Source organism: Nerophis lumbriciformis, linkage group LG19 (assembly GCF_033978685.3).
Source record: "Nerophis lumbriciformis linkage group LG19, RoL_Nlum_v2.1, whole genome shotgun sequence".
Lineage (NCBI taxonomy): Eukaryota > Metazoa > Chordata > Actinopteri > Syngnathiformes > Syngnathidae > Nerophis > Nerophis lumbriciformis.
The window spans coordinates 6,277,182-6,299,704 of record NC_084566.2 but is presented as its reverse complement, the minus strand read 5'-3'; the positions used below and the strand labels follow the sequence as shown (position 1 = coordinate 6,299,704).

At 40.0% G+C, this 22,523-nt stretch overlaps 1 protein-coding gene across 1 annotated transcript in view; it reads right to left on the bottom strand.

The window, feature by feature from the left end:
• aff2 (AF4/FMR2 family, member 2) overlaps window positions 1-22,523 on the bottom strand; it is a 429,950-nt gene that overhangs the window by 93,292 nt on the left and 314,135 nt on the right. Inside the window, exon 10 of the mRNA XM_061979661.2 lies at window positions 17,224-17,261. Within this exon, the coding sequence (XP_061835645.2) occupies window positions 17,224-17,261 (38 nt within the window). The remainder of the gene's footprint in view (window positions 1-17,223; window positions 17,262-22,523) is intronic.

Genomic DNA, 22,523 nt, shown 5'->3' with positions numbered 1-22,523 from the left:
TGGCACGGTGCCGCATAGTTGCAGTAGTTGTGACCCCAAGATGCGAAGACAGCAGATGACGTACAGGTAAGAAGAGAGTGCAGCAGGGAAGTGCACAACAAGCATAAGGAAAGGTATGCAGGTACAAAGCAAGACAAATAAAGCAACAACATGCAAGAAACAATCCACCCCTGACGGGCTGCCGAGGCTGGTACTGTATATAAAGAAGCCTGATTGGCAACCCGGAACAGGTGTGCATTTTCAATCAGGGACAGGTGAGGAAGGCAGCGCTTAGGCCAGTTGAGTGGTGGAGCCAGACCGGAAGTGGAACAAAAATAAGAGCGACAGAAAGGAAACATAGACAGAAAATAATGAAACACAAGAAGCAGGTCATGACAAGATTTAATGGTTAAAAGTGGCAAAAGTTTGTTTGCGCTAAGTTGAAGTTAAGTTAAAGTTACATTTCTTAAGATTTGGTCTTTTAACATTCCCGTGCAGAACTAATAGACTATAAAACTCCTTTGTCCCACACGCCATTAGACTGTACAACTCCTCTCTGGGAGGGAGGGGGGATACTAGGATGACAGGGGATGCAAAAACAATAACAGTGCAATACTTTTTCATAACATGGTCACTACTGCCTAGTTTCTCTTGTTATATTCTTATTTTACTGTTATATTTTTATTCTCATTGTTGCTTTTTATTTTTATTCTATTGTAATATTTTTCTATTTTGTTTCCATTTATACCCCCATTATTTACTTTTTACTTTTTAAATTCGATCTCAATTTTGTACACTGCTGCTGGAATTTAAATTTTCCTGAGGGAACTCTCCTGAAGGAATCAATAAAGTACTATCTATCTATCTATCTATCTATCTATCTATCTATCTATCTATCTATCTATCTATCTATCTATCTATCTATCTATCTATCTATCTATCTATCAACCAACGAACGAAATTTCTCTATAGAATCTCCTCTCTGGTCAACAAAATCACCATGAGGATTCTAGTGGGAACTTTCGTTCAACCCTTTTTCGACTACGCATGCACCTCCTGGTACCCTAGCACCTCCAAAACCCTCAAATCTAAACTCCAAACATCCCAGAACAAGCTAGTCAGATTACTTCTAGACCTTCACCCCAGATCCCACCTCACTCCTACCCACTTCTCCAAAGTGGGCTGGCTCAGGGTGGAGGACAGAGTAAAACAACTTGCACTGAGCCTAGTCTATACAATCCGCTACACCTCCCTGATACCGAAGTACATGTCAAACTACCGGTACTTCCTTAACGTAAATGACCGCTATGACCACAACACCAGGGGGAGCTCCACTAACCACGTTAAACCCAGATTCCGATCTAACAAAGGTCTTAACTCATTCTCTTTCTATGCCACATCAATGTGGAATGCGCTCCCAACAGGTGTAAAAGAAAGGGCATCTCTATCCTCCTTCAAAACCGCAATAAAAGTACACCTCCAGGCAACTTCAACCCTAAACTAACACCCTCCCCGGATTGTTAATAATCAAATGTAAATAATCAAATGTAGATACTTTTCTTATGCCTTCTGATCTCTCTCTCTCTCTCTATGTCCACTACTTGCTGTACATATCCTACCAAGTCAGACCTACACTGTTTCAATATCCATTTCTCTGTTCTCAATTGTTGATGACTGATGTTAACAACCAAACCTAACCCCCCCCCCCCCCCCCCCCCCCCACACACACACACACATCCCCAAATTGTAAATAATGTAAATAATTCAATGTATGGTGATTATCTTGTGTGATGACTGTATTATGATGATAGTATATCTGATAGTATATATCTGTATCATGAATCAATTTAAGTAGACCCCGACTTAAACAAGTTGAAAAACGTATTCGGGTGTTACTATTTAGTGGTCAAGTGTACGGAATATGTACTTCACTGTGCAACCTACTAATAAATCAATAAATCAATCTATCTATCTATCAGCATTTGGGAACAAAAATGAGGTGAAAGAAGAAAACTTTGAGATTTGTGTGTCCGTGGCACAAGTTTCACTTTGTTGAATTTGTTTCACTTGTTTGAATGGTGCATTGATGGACAGTCAAAAAAAGTGGGAAATCTTAAAAGGACCTGTTGTATTTTTTGAACCCCAAAAATAAACAAGTGCCGGGAGCTTATGTTTCTATTAATTGTTTACCAGAACATATTTTTATCTGACTTGCAGGCTGTATCACCTAGAGCGTGTGCACACAAACAAAATCCGTCCCAGAAATGCAACTGACAATTTGCAGTCTTTTTTTGTAAAATATACATTCAATGCTAACATTAGGACCGCAGCTAAGCTTTCAAGTCTATGAGCTACTTCTTCCCCCACGCTTTTAACTATGCACTTTCTACAATGTAGTGGCTAATTCACTGATTTTTTTTGGTGTGACAGAGCATATCCGTCCCTGAAGAGCGATGCACACGCACACACACATGCACATGCACACACATATACACACAAGCAAATACACCCACACATGACTTTCATTCCTTCGCGTGTCTTCCCTGCCGTCACGGCCATCATAATAACAACACCATTAACGCCATTTCCTCTCTTTTCACTCTGGTAAATGCAACTTAAATGTGCACACATCTTCCCACACATTTTGTTCGCCCGCACATCAACAAAATGCACTCGACGGACGCCAAAGCCGAAGAGACTCGACCCAGCAAATCAAAAAAGGAAAAATTTGCCACAGGGAACGGAAATCCACCATAATCAACGAGCCCCGAAAGGACGCAGAAAGAGGAAGAAGTACTAGATAGGCTATTTGATGTTGCGTTAAAGGTACTTTTGTTTTTGCAATTTTGTGAACAAGCGCCTGTGTAAATATTTCATGTTTCCATGTGGCTAATCAATCAATCAATCAATCAATCAATCAATCAATCAATCAATCAATGTTTACTTATATAGCCCTAAATCACGAGTGTCTCAAAGAGCTGCACAAGACACAACGACATCCTCGGCTCAGATCCCACATCAGGGCAAGGAAAAACTCCACCCAATGGGACAATGAGAAACCTTGGAGGGGACTGCAGATGTGGGGACCCCCCCCCCCCCCGGGCGACCGGTGCAATGGACGTCGAGTGGATCTAGCATAATATTGTGAGAGTCCAGTAATAAACGTGTGAGGCTAAAATAGGTACAAAATAAAATTTGTTTAAATTTTGGACCGTTTTTTCCCCTCGGCCATCAGGCACATGAACAATAACTCCTAACAGTAGCTCCCTAGAATTCCTTCTAAGTCTATAACAAGATCTGATAGCTCAGTTACAGTTCTTGTTATAACCAAATCTGTGTTGTATGTGTTTTATGTTGCACGATTGCACCAAGAAAAAGTCCTAGTTTGTGAACCCGTTCTCAAACAATGGCAATAAAACGAAAAAATAAAAAATAAAAAATAAAAAATAAAAAATGGGTTAAAATGGGGCAACTTTTAAGCAGGTGCGCTATATAGCCCAGGAATTATGGTAATGTGTTTACGTGCTCAAAACCAAAATTGTACGAAATATAAGGCTTACGACACTTATAGGGAGCTGCGTAAAGGTTGCAAACGATCCCTCTAACTTGAAAAAGGGGGTCTCGCCCAGGGTGCCATTTAAGCTAGACGTGCCACTTCTGCCAATCCCAACACTCACTAATGTCATAATGAGGTGTTGCGTGGATAAATGGAGAATATACGTCAGCATTTTAAAATGATATTTTACACACGTACTGTATCATTTCTTGCAGAGAGGATATTAGCTACCTGTAGTTATTCTTCCAGGTAATCGATGAAAGCCTCAAGGGTTCTTGTGCATTACAGTGCATGCTTCTCTTTGCAATGTGTCAATTACTATGCAGGAATTGAACATATAGATCTGATTTAGATTCTGTCTCCCAAAATCGCCGCTGCAATATTGATCAGCTTATGACAACAATGGAGCAAGTGGCTTAGGGTAAGAGACAATACTGTATATACGATGGAGCAGAGTGTGACACAGGAGGATCCAACTCCAGTTGAAGTAAGAGATAAATGTCGTCTCATCATTTGGCCAGAGAGCCGTGTGAAAATAGAAGACTTGCGGTGGTATTTTGGACTTTGGAGCAAAAATGTGGAGGCCATCTGGACTCAGTTCATCTGCCATCTTATCATCTTCCTTCAACTCACTGCTTCTGCTCTCCACTTGGCAGAACTTCTTCCCCTGCACAGCTGGCGCTACAATCTCCCTCTCCGTCTCTTTTTAAAGTACTCTCACACACTTGTGCAATTGTGTGTATGATTGCATATCACTCATAGCATGTGTGTGGTTTGGCCATTGCAATATATGAAGATATTAACGACGCTCCATTATATATGAACATCATGTATGTTAATTAGTTCAAGTCTGCTGCTGATCACATGGACAAAGATAAGACCTTCTGGGGGAAAGCTCTGTGGTCAGATGAAACAAAAAATGAGCTGTTTGGCCACAATACCCAGCAATATGTTTGGCGGAGAAATGGTGAGGCCTTTAATCCCAGGAACACCATTCCTACCTTCACGCATGGTGGTGGTAGTATTATGCTATGGGCCTGTTTTGCTGCCTATGGAACTGGTGCTTTACAGAAAGTAAATGGGACAATGAAAAAGGAGGATTACCGTATTTCCTTGAATTGCCGCCGGGTATATAGTATGCGCCTGCCTAGAATTACCACCGGGTCAAATTCGTTTCGCAAAATAATTAGCGCATGCTTAGCATTACCGCCGAGTCAGAATTACCACCAGGTCAAACTCGTTTCGCAAAATATTATTTTTATTAGCGCATGTCTAGAATTTCCACCGGGTCAAACTCGTTTCGCAAAAATAATTAGCATATGCCTAGAATTTCACTTCACCTGTCATCATTTTCAAAATGGAGGAGGCTGATTTCAATTATTTGAATCGCATAAAGGGAAGAAGATAAAGAGCTATTCAGTAGGATTTAAGGTCCAAGCTATTGAATAAGCTAAAAAGAACAGTAAGCAGCTAAGTTTTATTAATATACCGTAGCTGCGTGTGTCAAATATGAGTCATTAAATGACTCCCGCCTCCTGGTGGTAGAGGGCGCTAGTGATCCTTCTTGCGACTACTCGGCTGCAGAAGAAGTGACAACAAGCAGCAACAGTTAGCAGCGATCGTTTATTTTTTCCTCTCGCTTGCACTTTTAACATGGAGGATTACATATCTAAAATAAAACAGTTTTCTAAACTGGACTTTCAATCGAAGCAGGAAGTAATAAAGGAAGATCTCAATCGAGACAGAGAGACTTTTAAAACTGAAGAAATATAAGGAAGACTTCTATAAACAAGTTATTGATGCTTTTGTTCAGAAGGAGCTGCGCATGGACTTCATTTATAAGTAAAGGTAAGACCATAATCACGTTTTTTTTAATTAAATGTGCTTTTCATGGTGGTATTTTTACATCACACTCAAATTTATAAGCACAGGCCTAAATTTACCGCATGCCTTTGGTAAGCGCCGGAGTGAGAAGATGTTTTAAATTAATTACCGCCCCGGCGGCAATTCAAGGAAATACGGTACCTCCAAATTCTTCAGGACAACCTAAAATCATCAGCCCGGAGGTTGGGTCTTGGGCGCAGTTGGGTGTTCCAACAGAACAATACTGAAGAAACAAGTCCATGTCAGAAAACCAACAAATTTAGCTAAACTGCACCAATTTTGTCAAGAGGAGTGGTCAAACATTCAACCAGAAGCTTGCCAGAAGCTTGTGGATGGCTACCAAAAGCGCCTTATTGCAGTGAAACTTGCCAAATATTAACATTGCTGTATGTATACTTTTGACCCAGTAGATTTGGTCACATTTTCAGTAGACCCATAATAAATTCATAAAAGAATTAAACTTCATGAATGTTTTTTGTGACCAACAAGTATGTGCTCCAATCACTATCACAAAAAAATAAGAGTTGTAGAAATTATTGGAAACTCAAGATAGCCATGACATTATGTTCTTTACAAGTGTATGTACACTTTTGACCACGACTGTACATATGTATGTATATTTGGAAATGTGTAGACACATTTTGTCTTTTTATGAATCATAAATTCTAACCAAAAATATAGCATTTTTACTGTGACAGCCCAAACTGTGTGTATGTGCCTGAGGCAATACTGTGGGGAAGGATATAATAGGTTTCCATTTGTGCATATGTAGTGTAATGCACCATGGCAGCACAGGTGAGACACAGAAGAACTCCTGTCACACTTGATAGACTTGACTGGCATGTGTAGTCGTACTTGTTTGACCCATCTGCCAAATTGTGGAGTATCCGTCGTGAGGCCACTCGCATAACAGAAGCAGAAATGAGTTTTGCCGCAGATTATCCTTACAGGTCTGGATAAAATCTCTCTATGCAACATCGTCCATTTATTCATCGTTCATTTCTCCTCCTTCTCTGTTCAGGGTCACCGAAGGTGCAGGAGCCTATACCAGCGACTTCAGGCTGAGCAGTCACTGGTGGGATGTGAAGAACTGCATTAAAGGCAGCTATGTGAACCACTACATGACTAATTAATAGATCATTGATGCTGTTATAAGCCAAAAATACTGTATTACATTTCATTATTTCACATATTACCCTATCGTTATTTTTAGGGGTCATATTATGCAAAATCATCTTCTTTTTTTTTTTACCTGTTGGCAACTGTTTATTTGTATTTATGATCCTAATAAATCCCGGAAATTTGAATTCCAACAATGTATATTATCAACCGACATATTTTGTCTTAGTTAAATGGGTTGTACTTGTATAGCGCTTTTCTACCTTCAAGGTACTCAAAGCGCTTTGACACTACTTCCACATTTACCCATTCACACACACATTCACACACTGATGGAGGGAGCTGCCATGCAAGGCGCTAACCAGCACCCATCAGGAGCAAGGGTGAAGTGTCTTGCTCAGGACACAACGGACATGACGAGGTTGGTACTAGGTGGGGATTGAACCAGGGACCCTCGGGTCGCGCACGGCCATTCTTCCACTGCGCCACGCCGTCCCTTAGTTACGTCAGTGGATATCTCCATAAATGGTAGAGGTTTACCCAAAGAGCATTGCGTGAGTTCACCATTTCAGTTGTAGTCTAAAGTTGTAGTTCATAAGTTCCTTTGTTTTCTCTATCATCTTGTTGTGGGGCAGAATGCCTCGTACATGCACATGCATTCTCCGCTGTTGTTATTTCTAATACAAAGTAGCGCAAAGTTCTAACCTAGATCTTTCAGTAGTAAACTACAACATGGCTGACGGGGTGGAGACGCAGTCTAAGTGGGCTTGGCCCGGAGGAGGACTCCGGCACGTAAAAAAGACCACCCATAAAACAACACATTCTGAAGAGACAGAAAAATATCAAAACATAAAATTACCCTTTTGAATATTTTTTTTAAAATTGTTAAGAAACTACACAACCACAACATAGCAAACGACATCAGCGTGTAAAGGATATCACCACATGGGCTCAGAAACACTTCAGAAACCCACTGTCAGTAACTACATTTGGTCGCTACATCTGTAAGTGCAAGTTAAAACTCTCCTATGCAAGGCGAAAACTGTTTATCAACAACACCCAGAAACGCCGTCGGCTTCGCTAGGCCTGAGCTCATCTAAGATGGACTGATACAAAGTGGAAAAGTGTTCTGTGGTCTGACGAGTCCACATTTCAAATTGTTTTTGGAAACTGTGGATGTCGTGTCCTCCGGACCAAAGAGGAAAAGAACCGTCCGGATTGTTATAGGTGCAAAGTTGAAAAGCCAGCATCTGTGATGGTAAAGGGGTGTATTAGTGCCCAAGACATGGGTAACTTACACATCTGTGAAGGCGCCATTAATGCTGAAAGGTACGTACAGGTTTTGGAGCAACATATGTTGCCATCCAAGCAACATTACCATGGACGCCCCTGCTTATTTCAGCAAGACAATGCCAAGCCACGTGTTACATCATTGTGGCTTCATAGTAAAAGAGTGTGGGTACTATACTGGCCTGCCTGTAGTCCAGACCTGTCTACCATTGAAAATGTGTGGCGCATTATGAAGCCTAAAATACCACAACGGAGACCCCCGGACTGTTGAACAACTTAAGCTGTACATCAAGCAAGAATGGGAAAGAATTCCACCTGAGAAGCTTAAAAAATGTGTCTCCTCAGTTCCTAAACGTTTACTGAGTGTTGTTAAAAGGAAAGACCATGTACCACAGTGGTGAACATGCCCTTTCCCAACTACTTTGGCACGTGTTGCAGCCATGAAATTCTAAGTTAATAATTATTTGCAAAAAAAAAAATAAAGTTTATGAGTTTGAACATCAAATATGTTGTTTTTGTAGTGCATTCAATTGAATATGGGTTGAAATTTATTTGCAAATCATTGTATTCCGTTTATATTTACATCTAACACAATTTCCCAACTCATATGGAAACGGGGTTTGTATATTAAGTGTGTCTATGTTTCTATTGGATAAAGCCTATGGATCGCTTGCAGCAAGTGGAATTGCAGCATCCCTGCGGATACATGTCTGTGTGTGTGAGCTCGCTGTGCAGAGCGAAAAGGGCTCATTAGTGGTAGCAAAGTAACACATGGCCTGGGGCACACACAGAACCATGAAACAGTCTCTCTTTAACACACACACACATGCACACACACGCGCATATGCATACGCGCACACACATTTACACTCTCGCTCGACAGACCGAGAGCACAACAAGCCTAGTTTGTGAAAGAGTTTTCTATTCTTGCGCACCAGTTGGAACTCAACTTTTTAATGACAAACAGGGTTCATTTTTCTCAGGCCATTAATCTTTCCCATGTAATCCATGTTCTGTTTTGTTGTTTTTTTACCGATCATGTGCCAAGACATCTTATTCCTTTGGAATTCTTGTCGTCTTCTTGTTTTTTTGAGAATATAAAGATATCTTCGCCTCCTGTGCCACGAAACTGACTAATTTCTTAAGAATGTACAACATTTGTCTTTAAAGGGCCCCAATCTGCTCACTTTAAGGGCTTTTAAAATAATATCGAATCCCAATGGGACACTATGGTAACTTTCTTCTAATAAAATACTCCATCCATTCATCCCATCCATTTTCTACCGCTTGTCCCTTTCGGGGACGCGGGGGGTCGCTGGAGCCTATCTCAGCTCATTAAACCCAAAATATGTATAGGGTAAATCTGTATTCTTCTTCCCTTGGCTATAAAATGCCTAAATTCCTCAGCTTCCTCCCTAACCATGTCTACCATGTGGGCTCCAACTCCCCCCCACATTCTCTGTTCAGAGCTGCATAGAGTCGGTCTAGATAATCATATTCATCCTAATTGGCCATGACGCATGTGCATTCATGCGTTGTTTTAAAAGGCTAAAAATAGTCATTGGTATCAACATTTCGGCTTTTTCTCATTACATTTGTATCTGTTTTTCCATTGTTGCTCTCTTTGTGTTGAAACAAGACACAGTCTACAAATGTCTCCCAGGCCACACTGTGATTCACTTATTTCACCAGGAAGGCGAAAAGTTAACAACCGACAGAAATCTCCAAGTTTTGTCTTCTTAGCACGGTGGCTTGTAATGACTGCTGCTAGTCAAAGGCTGCTTGCTTGCGGAGGTGTTTTGCATGCTTCCACACCTCACCTTTTACGGTGGTGGTATTGCTCAATCCCACGGGCTTGTGGCGGTGCCCTGCATTGCTCTATGTGGAAACTCGAATCGCAGACCAATTTTTATGTGGACATTTTTACAATTACGAACCAGCACCCAAAAAAACTGATTTATTGTAAACAACGCCATGATATGACATTTACACATCATGTGGAACAATCATTTTAAACATTTACATAATTAGGGTAAATACCGTATTTTTCGGATTATAAATCGCAGTTTTTTTCATAGTTTGGCCGGGGGTGCGGCTTATACTCTGGAGCGATTTATGTGTGAAATTATTAACACCTTACCGTAAAATATCAAATAATACTATTTAGCTCATTCACGTAAGAGACTAGACGTATATCAGCAATCGTCACACACATACGTCAACCAATAAAAATTTGGCGGGGGTGGGTCATGGCAGAAGTGCATTGTGGGTCATGGCAGAAGTGCATTGTGGGTCATAGTAGAAGTGCATTGTGGGTCATAGCAGAAGTGCATTGTGAAAAAAAAGATGCTACCTGCTACTATTTCCGTACCTATGAAAATGGATCATTTCAACATTGGCGGTAACTTATAAAAACTGAGAAGGGCTGAACAAAAATGGCACCGAAAAGGAAATCATATACTGCAGGTTACAAGCTGCACGTAGAGGGAGCGGCACATTGTCTACCTTTGGAGTTGGCAGAGTTGTTTAGAAGCGACACCGAGGAAGAAGATTTCATGGGATTTAGCGATTAGGAGTGACAGATTGTTTTGTAAACGTATAGCATGTTCTATATGTTATAGTTATTTGAATGACTCTTACCATAATATGTAGGGATGTCCGATAATGGCTTTTTGCCGATATCCGATATTCCGATATTGTCCAACTCTTTAATTACCGATACCGATATCAACCGATACCGATATCAACCGATATATACAGTCGTGGAAATAACACATTATTATGCCTAATTTGGACAACCAGGTATGGTGAAGATAAGGTACGTTTAAAAAAATAAAATTAAAATAAAATAAGATAAATAAATTAAAAACATTTTCTTGAATAAAAAAGAAAGTAAAACAATATGAAAACAGTTACATAGAAACTAGTAATTAATGAAAATTAGTAAAATTAACTGTTAAAGGTTAGTACTATTAGTGGACCAGCAGCACGCACAATCATGTGTGCTTACGGACTGTATCCCTTGCAGACTGTATTGATATATATTGATGTATAATGTAGGAAACAGAATATTAATAACAGAAAGAAACAACCCTTTTGTGTGAATGAGTGTGAATGAGTGTAAATGGGGGAGGAAGGTTTTTTGGGTTGGTGCACTAATTGTAAGTGTATCTTGTGTTTTTTATGTTCATTTAATTAAAAAAAATAAAATAAAATCGATACCGATAATAAAAAAAACGATACCGATAATTTCCGATATTACATTTTAACGCATTTATCGGCCGATATTATCGGACATCTCTAATAATATGTTACGTTAACATACCAGGCACGTTCTCAGTTGGCTATTTATGCGTCATATAACGTACACTTATTCAGCCTGTTGTTCACTATTCTTTATTTATTTTAAATTGTCTTTCAAATGTCTATTCTTGGTGTTGGATTTTATCAAATACATTTCCCCAAAAAATGCGACTTGTACTCGAGTGCGACTTATATATGTTTTTTTCCTTCTTTATTATGCATTTTCGGCCGGTGCGACTTATAATCCGAAAAATACGGTACATAGATAAATAGGGCCTATGGCCTACGCCCGAATGCAGCTGAGATAGGCTCCATTAAGCGGTAGAAAATGGATGGATGGATGGAACCAGAACACTGCCAGTAAGGTTTGGTATCAACAATTGGTTAAGAACAATTTCCCTTGTTTGAACAATTTCCCTTGTGGATCAATAAAGTTTGCCTAAGTCACATTTTTTTTTGACAATGTAGAAAAAGCTTTATTGGCAGCGAAACAAGTTTTGGCAACAAATAAATACAAACACCTATGGTCATGAGCTTTGGGTTATGACCGAAAGGACAAGATCACGGGTACAAGCGGCCGAAATGAGTTTCCTCCGCCGGGTGGCAGGGCTCTCCCTTAGAGATAGGGTGAGAAGCTCTGTCATCCGAGGGGAGCTCAAAGTAAAGCCGCTGCTCCTCCACATCGAGAGGAGCCAGATGAGGTGGTTCGGGCATCTGGTCAGGATGCCACCCGAACGCCTCCCTATGGAGGTGTTTAGGGCACGTCCGACCGGCAGGAGGCCACGGGGAAGACCCAGGAAACGTTGGGAAGACTATGTCTCCCGGCTGGCCTGGGAACGCCTCGGGATCCCCCGGGAGGAGCTGGACGAAGTGGCTGGGGAGAGGGAAGTCTGGGCTTCTCTGCTTAGACTGCTTCCCCCGCGACCCGACCTCGGATAAGCGGAGGGAAATGGATGGATGGATGGCATTTAAAAAATGCAATATTTTTGGTGGATGTTTACGATGGTTGGGGGCGTGGTTAAGAGGGGAGGAGTATATTTACAGTTAGAATTCACCAAGTCAAGTATTTCACACATATATATATATATATATATATATATATATATATATATATATATATATATATATATATATATATATATAGTCAAGTATTTCATATATATATATATATATATATATATATATATATGTATGTGTGGGAAAAAAAATCACAAGACTATTTCATCTCTACAGGCCTGTTTCATGAGAGGGGGTACCCTCAATCATCAGGAGATTTAAAAAAAAAAAATCTCCTGATGTTTTTGGATAACCTTATTAAGACATATATATATATATATATATATATATATATATATATATATATATATATATATATATATATATATATATATATATATATATAGCTAGAATTCACTGAAAGTCAAGTATTTCTTATATATATATATATATATATATATATATATATATATATATATATATATATATATATATATATATATATTCATGAGGGGGGTACCCTCAATCGTCGTACCCTCAATCGTCCTGACGATTGAGGGTACCCCCCTCATGAAACAGGCCTGTAGAGATGAAATAGTCTTGTGATTTTTTTCCCCACACATACATATATTGCGCTCTACTACGGTATCGAGCACTATTTTTTGGATAACCTTATTAAGACATATATATATATATATATATATATATATATATATATATATATGAAATACTTGACTATATATACACACACATAACACTCATCTACTCATTGTTGAGTTAAGGGTTGAATTGTCCATCCTTGTTCTATTCTCTGTCACTATTTATCTAACCATGCTGAACACCCTCTCTGATGATGCATTCCGCTTTGTCTCCTTGTTGTGTGCGCAGTTGTGCACTGCACTCTCTAAAAGCCGTAATGTTATTGTCACATATGCATGTCCAGTAGATGGCAGTATTGTCCTGTTTAAGAGTGTCACAACATTGCTGTTTACGGCAGACGAACTGCCTTACGGTAGACAAAACGTGACTGCTGTTGTTATGTGTTGTTGCCGCGCTGGGAGGACGTTAATGAAACTGCCTAACAATAAACCTGGAGGGGGCGTGGCCTCCAGCTCCGCCAGAATTTCGGGAGATTTTCGGGAGACAATTTGTCCCGGGAGGTTTTCGGGAGAGGCGCTGCATTTCGGGAGTCTCCCGGAAAATCCGGCAGGGTTGGCAAGTATGAGTTAGAGCAGAATCATTTTGTAATCTTTGGCATCGCGGACACATTTGCTAGCGTTAGCTGTAGCGAGCTGACGAGCCCAGTTTATAACATCCCTAAGCGGCCCACAAGCCAAGGTGAACCGGTTGAGACGCATAATAGATTTAGCCCTTTAGCTAGTCCTACACACCAGTCTACCGAACACCACAGCTTCGTCATAGGGGACTCCATCACCTGGAACATACAGCTTAGTAAACCAGCCATAATTAAATGTATTGCCAGGGCCTGAGCACCCGAAATTGAAGCTAATCTTTGGGAGCTGACTTTCAACAGGCCTAGTAAACACGTACGACAGGCTAATCGCACCACTACCTACGCGAACATACTGTAGTTGTACACGTCGGCTTCAATGACACTAGAATGAGACAGTCAGAGATTACAAAGAAGAACATAGCTAGGACTTGTAATCTCGCTAGAAAAATGTCTCGTCTTCGAGTACTTGTCTTTGGCCCCCTGCCTGCGAAAGGCAATGATGAGAGGTATCGCAGACTAGTCTCACTTAAGAAGTGGCTGGCCATTTTTTGTCGAGAACAGGGACTAATGTTTATTGATAATTGGACCTTTTTCTGGGAAAAAACAGGTTTGCTGAGGATGAAAGGCGCCATCACTTTCACTAGCAACATAGATTACTGGTTGAGTCACACTTGACTCAACTACACTAGAGCAAGCTCAGACACAGGCAATTACAGTGTCTGTTAGTCCGGGTGAGGAGTCAGTTAAGCTAGAACTAACCAGCGCCAGGCTGGAAAATTCCTGCACACATAGCATTTCTCGTAGAATAATACATTACTCACATAATGATTTTTCTGTAGTGACTGTGCCAGAGGTAGACATGCATTCTACTGAGGTGGCAAATTGTGAAGCGTTAAATCTATGGCAGCACCAAGCAAATAATCTCTTCCTAGATGTGATAAAAATTATTTAAGGCGCACTACGCGAAATAGACGTAAAGTTATTAATATCAGTTCTACGGATAGCATTAACAAAAATGCCTCAAAACAGCCAACTACCTACAGTATGGGCTTTTTAAACATCAGATCATTGTCTCCCAAAACATTATTAGTCAATGAGGTTATTAGAGACAACAATCTTAACGTCATTGGTCTCAGTGAAACTTGGCTAAAACCAGATTAATTTTTTTCACTTAACGAGGCATCTCCTCCTAACTATTTGAGTGCACATATTGCCCGTCCCCTTAAAATGGGGTAGAAGGGATGCCCTAATATCAAATGAAAACCTTAACCTTAGCCCTAAACTAAGTAATAAATATAAATCATTCGAGGTGCTTACTATGAGGTCCGTCACACTGCTACCTTTCCATCCGGCTGTTATCTATTGCCCCCCTGGGCCCTATTCGGAAATTATCAGCAAATTTTCAGAGTTTGTTGCTGATCTAGTGACACACGCAGATAATATTATTATAATGGGGGATTTTAATATCCATATGAATACCCTGTGCGTGGTTGCTCCAGACTATAATTGATAGCTGTGGTCTTACACAAATAATACATGAACCCATGCATTGCAACGGTAATATGATAGATTTAGTCCTTGTCCGAGGTGTCATCACCTCCAAAGTTATGGTACTCCCATACAGTAAAGTAATGTCTGATCACTACCTTATACAATTTGAAGTTCTGACTCATTGTCAACAACCTACTAATAACCAATGCTGTAGCAGCCGCCACATTAATGCTGCCACAACTACTACCACTACAACCACTCTAACCTACTGGTGTCCGCCCTGAGATCGGTAGGTCGTGAGTTCAAACCCCGGCCAAGTCATACCAAAGACTGTAAAAATGGCACCCATTACCTCCCTGCTTGGCACTCAGTATCAAGGGTTGGAATTGGGGGTTAAATCACCAAAAATTATTTCCGGGCGTGGCCACTGCTGCCGCTCACTGCTCCCCTCACCTCCCAGGGGGTGATCAAGGGTGATGGGTCAAATGCAGAGAATAATTTCACCACACCTAGTGTGTGTGTGACAATCATTGGTACTTTAACTTTAACTTTAACTACAACTCTTGCTGGCCTACTGCCTTCGGTAATCGCACCATTCCCAAATTATGTGGGCTCTATCGATAACCTCACTAACAACTTTAACAATACCCTGTGCAACGCCATTGATAGTATAGCACTGCTAAAGCTAAAAAAGGCCCCTAAAAGGTGTACCCCCTGGTTCACAGAAGAAACCAGAGCTCTGAAACTTTCATGTACTCCCATTATTTACTTTTTACTTTTTTAATTTGATCTCAATTCTGTACACTGCTGCTGGATTTGTAATTTTCCTGAGGGAACACTCCTGAAGGAATCAATAAAGTACTATCTATCTATGTAGAAAGCTGAAAGGCAAACAGCGTGCGACTAAACTTGAGGTTTTCCGTCAAGTATGGAGTGATAGTTTAATTACTTATAAAACATGCTCTTACCTTAGCTAAAACTAATTAGTACTCCAACCTCATCTGCCTGAATAAGAACGATCCGAAATATTTGTTTAATACAGTAGCATCGCTAACCCAACAAGGGACTTTTCCCAGTAGCTCCACCCACTCGGCTGATGACCTTATGCAATTCTTTACTAAGAAAGTTGAACTCATTAGAAAGGAGATTATAAACATAACGCATCCCAGCTCCAATTGAGTTCTATTAATGCAGATACGAATGTATGTACAACGGATATTGCTCTCTAAAATAATCTCTCTTTTTGAAGATTTAACATTAGAGGAACTCCTGCAACTCATAAATGGGACAAAACAGACAACATGTTTACTTGACCCACTTCCTGTAAAAACTTATAAAGGAGTTTTTTTGTAATATTAGAACCATCAGTGCTAAATATTAATAACTTATCACTTTCCTCTGGTACTGTTCCCCTAGCATTCAAAACAGTGGTTATTCATTCTGTTCTCAAAAGACCTAACCTCGATTCCGACCTCATGGTAAACTACCAGCCGGTGTCCCACCTTCCCTTTATCTCGAAAATCTTCCAAAAACATTGTTGCACAGCAGCAATATGAACACTTAGCATCTAACAATCTTCGTGAACCCTTTCAGTCTGGTTTCAGGGCAAATCACTACTGAAACAGCCCTTGCAAAAGTGACTAATGGTCTATTGCTAACTCTGGGTGGTGATGCGTCATCCATGTTGCTGCTACTTACTTATAACATTCTATTAGCACGTATCAAAACACATATTGGTATGTCAGACTTAGCCTTTTCTTGGTTTAACTCCTATCTTACTGACAGGATGCAGTGCGTCTCCCATAACAATGTTAAGGTAACGTGCGGAGTTCCACAGGGTTCGGTTCTTGGCCCTGCACTCTTCAGCATCTATATGCTGCCGCTAGCTGACAACATACGCAAATACGGAGTTCGCTTTCACTGTTATGCTGATGACTGATGACACCCATCGGGGGGAGAAGGAGTGCGTAATGAATTATATTTAATCTTCGAGGTAACAACTAGGGACTGAAGATAAACGGACAGGATGTTAATTTAAGTCATGGAGGTTGAGACAATAATCAAGTAGACAAAAATCCAAATAGTGCCATAAGCAGAAGTTAATGGGCTCCATGTAGACAGATGTGCAGTGGTTTATGCATGAACCAACACACAGTGACACCTGCTGCCTGGTGAGAAATGTTGTGTTGAAGTGTTGATGCAGAACAGCGACTGAGGCTATCATTGTGAGCACACACCGCTGCAGATGTTTTGGATAATTACAGCCACTATGGTTCCAGACTGCTTAATGATATTTTCATAATAACCTTGAAACAACCCTTAAAACATTAAAAAAAACAACAACATCGTAACAAAAGGGCATGTGTCTTACCTTAAGGCTGTCGCTCGGGCTTTAGGCTTGCCGGATACCTAACAACACACACAAGCACTTATGTTAAAATATTCAGTATGGTAATCTGTTGCCAGTATTTGTGTGTGTCCGTGTGTTTGCCTGTGTGTGTGTGTGTGTGTGTGGGTGTGTGCGCGTGTGTGTGTGTGGCTGGTCATTTGACCAGAGACTGATGAAGGTGAATAATGAAACAAATGGATTGTGTCATAGTTAAAAGTACTGTTGAATGATTGAAATTATTAATCAGACTAATCACAGTTTACCAATTGATTACTAACAAGCAACTATGTCTGAACTATGCCTATTTTAATGCAGGGCACAATTATATTTATATTTAACCTTTTGTATGTTTATTAACAACTCCAAATTAAATGACTATTCAAATAAAGCAGAAAAATACTACTTGCCATTACATAATATCTCTCTGCAATTTCTCCACAATTGCTTGACGTAAGACAGGCTGTAGATATTTAGAATAGTAACTTAAGTTTAAACACAGTACAGTAAGAATAGTAGAAATAAAATACAGCACATTTTCATCTTACACAATTAAAATGGACCATATTAGCCATGTCTCTTTATTTGGGGTGGAAAAAAGAGCATACCATATTTTTCGGACTATAAGTCGCAGTTTTTTTCATAGTTTGGCCGGGGATGCGACTTATACTCAGGAGCGACTTATGTGTGAAATTATTAACACATTACCGTAAAATATCAAATAATATTATTTAGCTCATTCACGTAAGAGACTAGACTTATAACATTTCATCGGATTTAGCGATTCGGAGTGACAGATTGTTTGGTAAACGTATAGCAGGTTCTATATGTTATACCGTATTTTTCGGACTATAAGTCACAGTTTTGTTCATAGTTTGGCCGGGCTCCAGTGCGATTTTTATGTTTTTTTCCTTCTTTATTATGCATTTTCGGCAGGTGCGACTTATACTCCGGTGCGACTTATACTCCGAAAAATACGGTAGTTATTTGAATGACTCTTACCATAATATGTTACGTTAACATACCAGGCACGTTCTCAGTTGGTTATTTATGCGTCATATAACGTACACTTATTCAGCCTGTTGGTCACTATTCTTTATTTATTTTAAATTGCCTTTCAAATGTCTATTCTTGGTGTTGGGTTTTATCAAATACATTTCCCCAAAAAATGCGACTTATATATGTTTTTTTCCTTCTTTATTATGCATTTTCGGCCAATGCGACTTATACTCCGGAGCGACTTATAGTCCGAAAAATACGGTAGTTGTAAAATCTAGGGGTGTGCGGATTCGATATTGATATAGAAAAAAAAATATCGGATTATATAGACTTGCATTTAAAGTTTAACTCTTTGAATATAAGACTCTGATGCAAGCAGTCCTACTTGAGCAAAGCTTGACTGTCAGTTTACTGTTAAAAGTCCTCCGAAAGGCAGACAAGCTTGTATTTTTCTTGTATTTTAGTAAAGTCATTTATAAAAATGGTAAGCTATAGGTTTGGAGCTAGCAGCTACACAACAGCAAAGCACAAAATAGCTCACACGCTACACATACGTAATGAGTTTTCTTTATTTAACCAAATTGCAGTCTAAAACAGCTCATTTGCCAATATAAACAAGTATCAACTCATTATAGTTGCATATTACTTACACAAACAAAGCTCCAAAGCAGAAGCGTATTAGAGAATATCCAAACGGGGCCGCATCATTCAACTTACTCCATCATAAGCGCAAATAAAAAAAAACGGATTGTGACCAAAAGGTGTAGCCAAAACAAATCAATTAACACTCCACTTCAATGAAAGGACAGCATAAATCCATTCCAGATTCTTATTGATAAATATGTTCTTGTCTTTTCTGTCTGAGTAATTTCACTTGCTGAAACCTTTTCTAACATTCCACACTACAAAATAGTAAAGGTATGTACTATGCTCAGTGGCCTAGTGGTTAGAGTGCCCGCCCTGATATCGGTAGGTCGTGAGTCATACCAAAGACTATAAAAATGGGACCCATTACCTTCCTGCTTGGCACTCAGCATCAATGGTTGGAATTGGGGGTTAAAGCACCAAAAATGATAATCTCACCACACCTAGTCTGTGTGACAATCATTGGTACTTTAACTTTAACTTTTTAACTTTACTGATATCGTTTCGGCTCAATACCGTATAGGGCAATAATCAAGACTCCAATATTGGTATCACATCAAAAGTGAAAAAGTTGTATCGGGAGACCCCTAGTAAAATGTGTGTCTCACATGTCTCCTATTTGTTTGGTTTTATTTAAAGATCTTGTCTGCTCTTCCATTTGCACACTTCTGGGTTTTGGGTGTTGGGTACATAGATGCGACGAGGTAGATGAGACACAGGGGGCACAACATTAGGATAGCTGTTGGTTGTAGAAGAAGGAGAAATGGAAACAACAAAACAAAATCCCTGAAAAATACTGTGTATTAATAGCAAATGATTTGACGTTGACAATAACATAAACTACATGAAATTACATTAATAAATCAGCAAGTTATGATTTATTTTAAATATAGATAGATGCATTACCAGGTGGCTGCCTCGTAGGAACGTCGCTAAGTGGGCTATTACAGATGGCGTCGTATTATTCCAGCCTTGTTATTGTTTCTTTCGTGTAATTACCTCTTGCTGCCGCCCTTGCTACTTCGTCTTTTTTCTGTGTTTAGAGCTTTTCTGCCAGCGAGAGTTTGTTCGCAATGTTGTCCACAACTTCTATGTTCACCGGAACATCACCTTGCCGCTTAGCCCGTGAAAGATTCATTTCTACTTTGTTTTTGTTTTTCACCCAAGCTTATTTTTGTTGCATCGCAGTTTCGTGTCTTTTTGAGTGGAATTTAATAAATACTTTTTGCAGAGCCTTCACATCAGCCTCGTTTTTTAGTTCCGTGTGGCTTGACGTGATGCGATAATTATCAGTCAAATATTTTAACGTAATTAAATAAATAGAGTAGGTATCACTGTTAACAAATTTTTTTTAGACACACCTAGTGAAAACCATACAAAAAACATTTTTACATTTGGCATAATTGTTTAACCCTCATGTTTGATGCCTGTAATCAATGTTGGTATTTCCAGGAAATGTGCTGCTTTTGTTGATCCACCTCTTCATTGTCGGATTGTTAAGAGTTTAGTCTTGTGTCATCTTGACTATTGTTCTACAGTCTGGGCGTCTGCTGCAAGTGGTGAGATCAATAATCTCCAGATTGTCCAGAATAGGGCAGCAAGGCTGGTTCTTGGTTGTTCACTAAGAACCAATGTGAACCAAATACATTCTTCTCTTTCCTGGCTAACAGTGCAGAACAGGTTGTCAGCTAATACTCTTCTATTGTTCAAATCAGTAACCGGTAGTAAAACTCCTGCTTTTCTCATGGCCCTAATAGTTCACAGTAGCACTATACATAATCATAACACCAGGGCGTCCAGTGAGGGGCATTTGTACTCCCTCGTCCCAGGAAGAATGCTTTGCGGAAATCTTTTATTCATAGATCTTTATCGCTCTGGAATAACCTGCCTCAAATTTTAACCGGCATTGAAAGTAAACAGGTTTTTAAAACGAGAGTAATATTTTATCTGAGTCTTTAAATTAGTTTGCTCGTTGATGATTTGTTTGGTTTTATATATTGTGTAGTTATATTTATATGGTAATTATTATTCTGTGACTGTAAATTGTTTGCTTGTTTTCTTATCGATGCGTCTCCCATAATAATGTGACCTCTGACTATGTTAAGGTAACGTGCGGAGTTCCTCAGGGTTCGGTTCTTGGCCCTGCACTCTTTAGTATTTACATGCTGCCGCTAGGCGACATCATACGCAAATACGGTGTTAGCTTTCATTGCTATGCTGATGACACCCAACTCTACATGCCCCTAAGGCTGACCAACACGCCGGATTGTAGTCAGCTGGAGGCGTGTCTTAATGAAATTAAACATTGGATGTCCGCTAACTTCTTGCAACTCAACGCCAAGAAAACGGAAATGCTGATTATCGGTCCTGCTAAACACCGACATTTATTTAATAATACCACCTTAACATTTGACAACCAAACAATTACACAAGGCGAATCAGTAAAGAATCTGGGTATTATCTTCGACCCAACTCTCTCGTTTGAATCACACATTAAGAGTGTTACTAAAACGGCCTTCTTTCATCTCCGTAATATCGCTAAAATTCGTTCTATTTTATCCACTAGCGACGCTGAGATCATTATTCATGCGTTCGTTACGTCTCGTCTCGACTACTGTAACGTATTATTTTCGGGTCTCCCTATGTCTAGCATTAAAAAATTACAGTTGGTACAAAATGCGGCTGCTAGACTTTTGACAAGAACAAGAAAGTTTGATCATATTACGCCTATACTGGCTCACCTGCACTGGCTTCCTGTGCACTTAAGAAGTGACTTTAAGGTTTTACTACTTACGTATAAAATACTACACGGTCTAGCTCCGTCCTATCTTGTCGATTGTATTGTACCATATGTCCCGGCAAGAAATCTGCGTTCAAAGAACTCCGGCTTATTAGTGATTCCCAGAGCCCAAAAAAAGTCTGCGGGCTATAGAGCGTTTTCTATTCGGGCTCCAGTACTATGGAATGCCCTCCCGGTAACAATTAGAGATGCTACCTCAGTAGAAGCATTTAAGTCCCATCTTAAAACTCATTTGTATACTCTAGCCTTTAAATAGCCCCCCTGTTGGACCAGTTGATCTGCCGTTTCTTTTCTTTTCTCCTCTGCTCCCCTTTTCCTTGAGGGGGGGGGGGGCACAGGTCCGGTGGCCATGGATGAAGTGCTGGCTGTCCAGAGTCGGGACCCGGGGTGGACCGCTCGCCTGTGCATCGGCTGGGAACATCTCTACGCTGCTGACCCGTCTCCGCTCGGGATGGTGTCCTGCTGGCCCCACTATGGACTGGACTCTTACTATTATGTTGGATCCACTATGGACTGGACTCTCACAATATTATGTCAGACCCACTCGACATCCATTGCTTTCGGTCTCCCCTAGAGGGGGGGGGTTACCCACATATGCGGTCCTCTCCAAGGTTTCTCATAGTCATTCACATCGACGTCCCACTGGGGTGAGTTTTTCCTTGCCCGTATGTGGGCTTTGTACCGAGGATGTCGTTGTGGCTTGTGCAGCCCTTTGAGACACTTGTGATTTAGGGCTATATAAATAAAGATTGATTGATTGATTGATTTTATTTTTATTTTTTATTTTATTTATTTATTTTTTTCTGTATTGTGTAGTTATAATTATATGCTTTTACTTGTA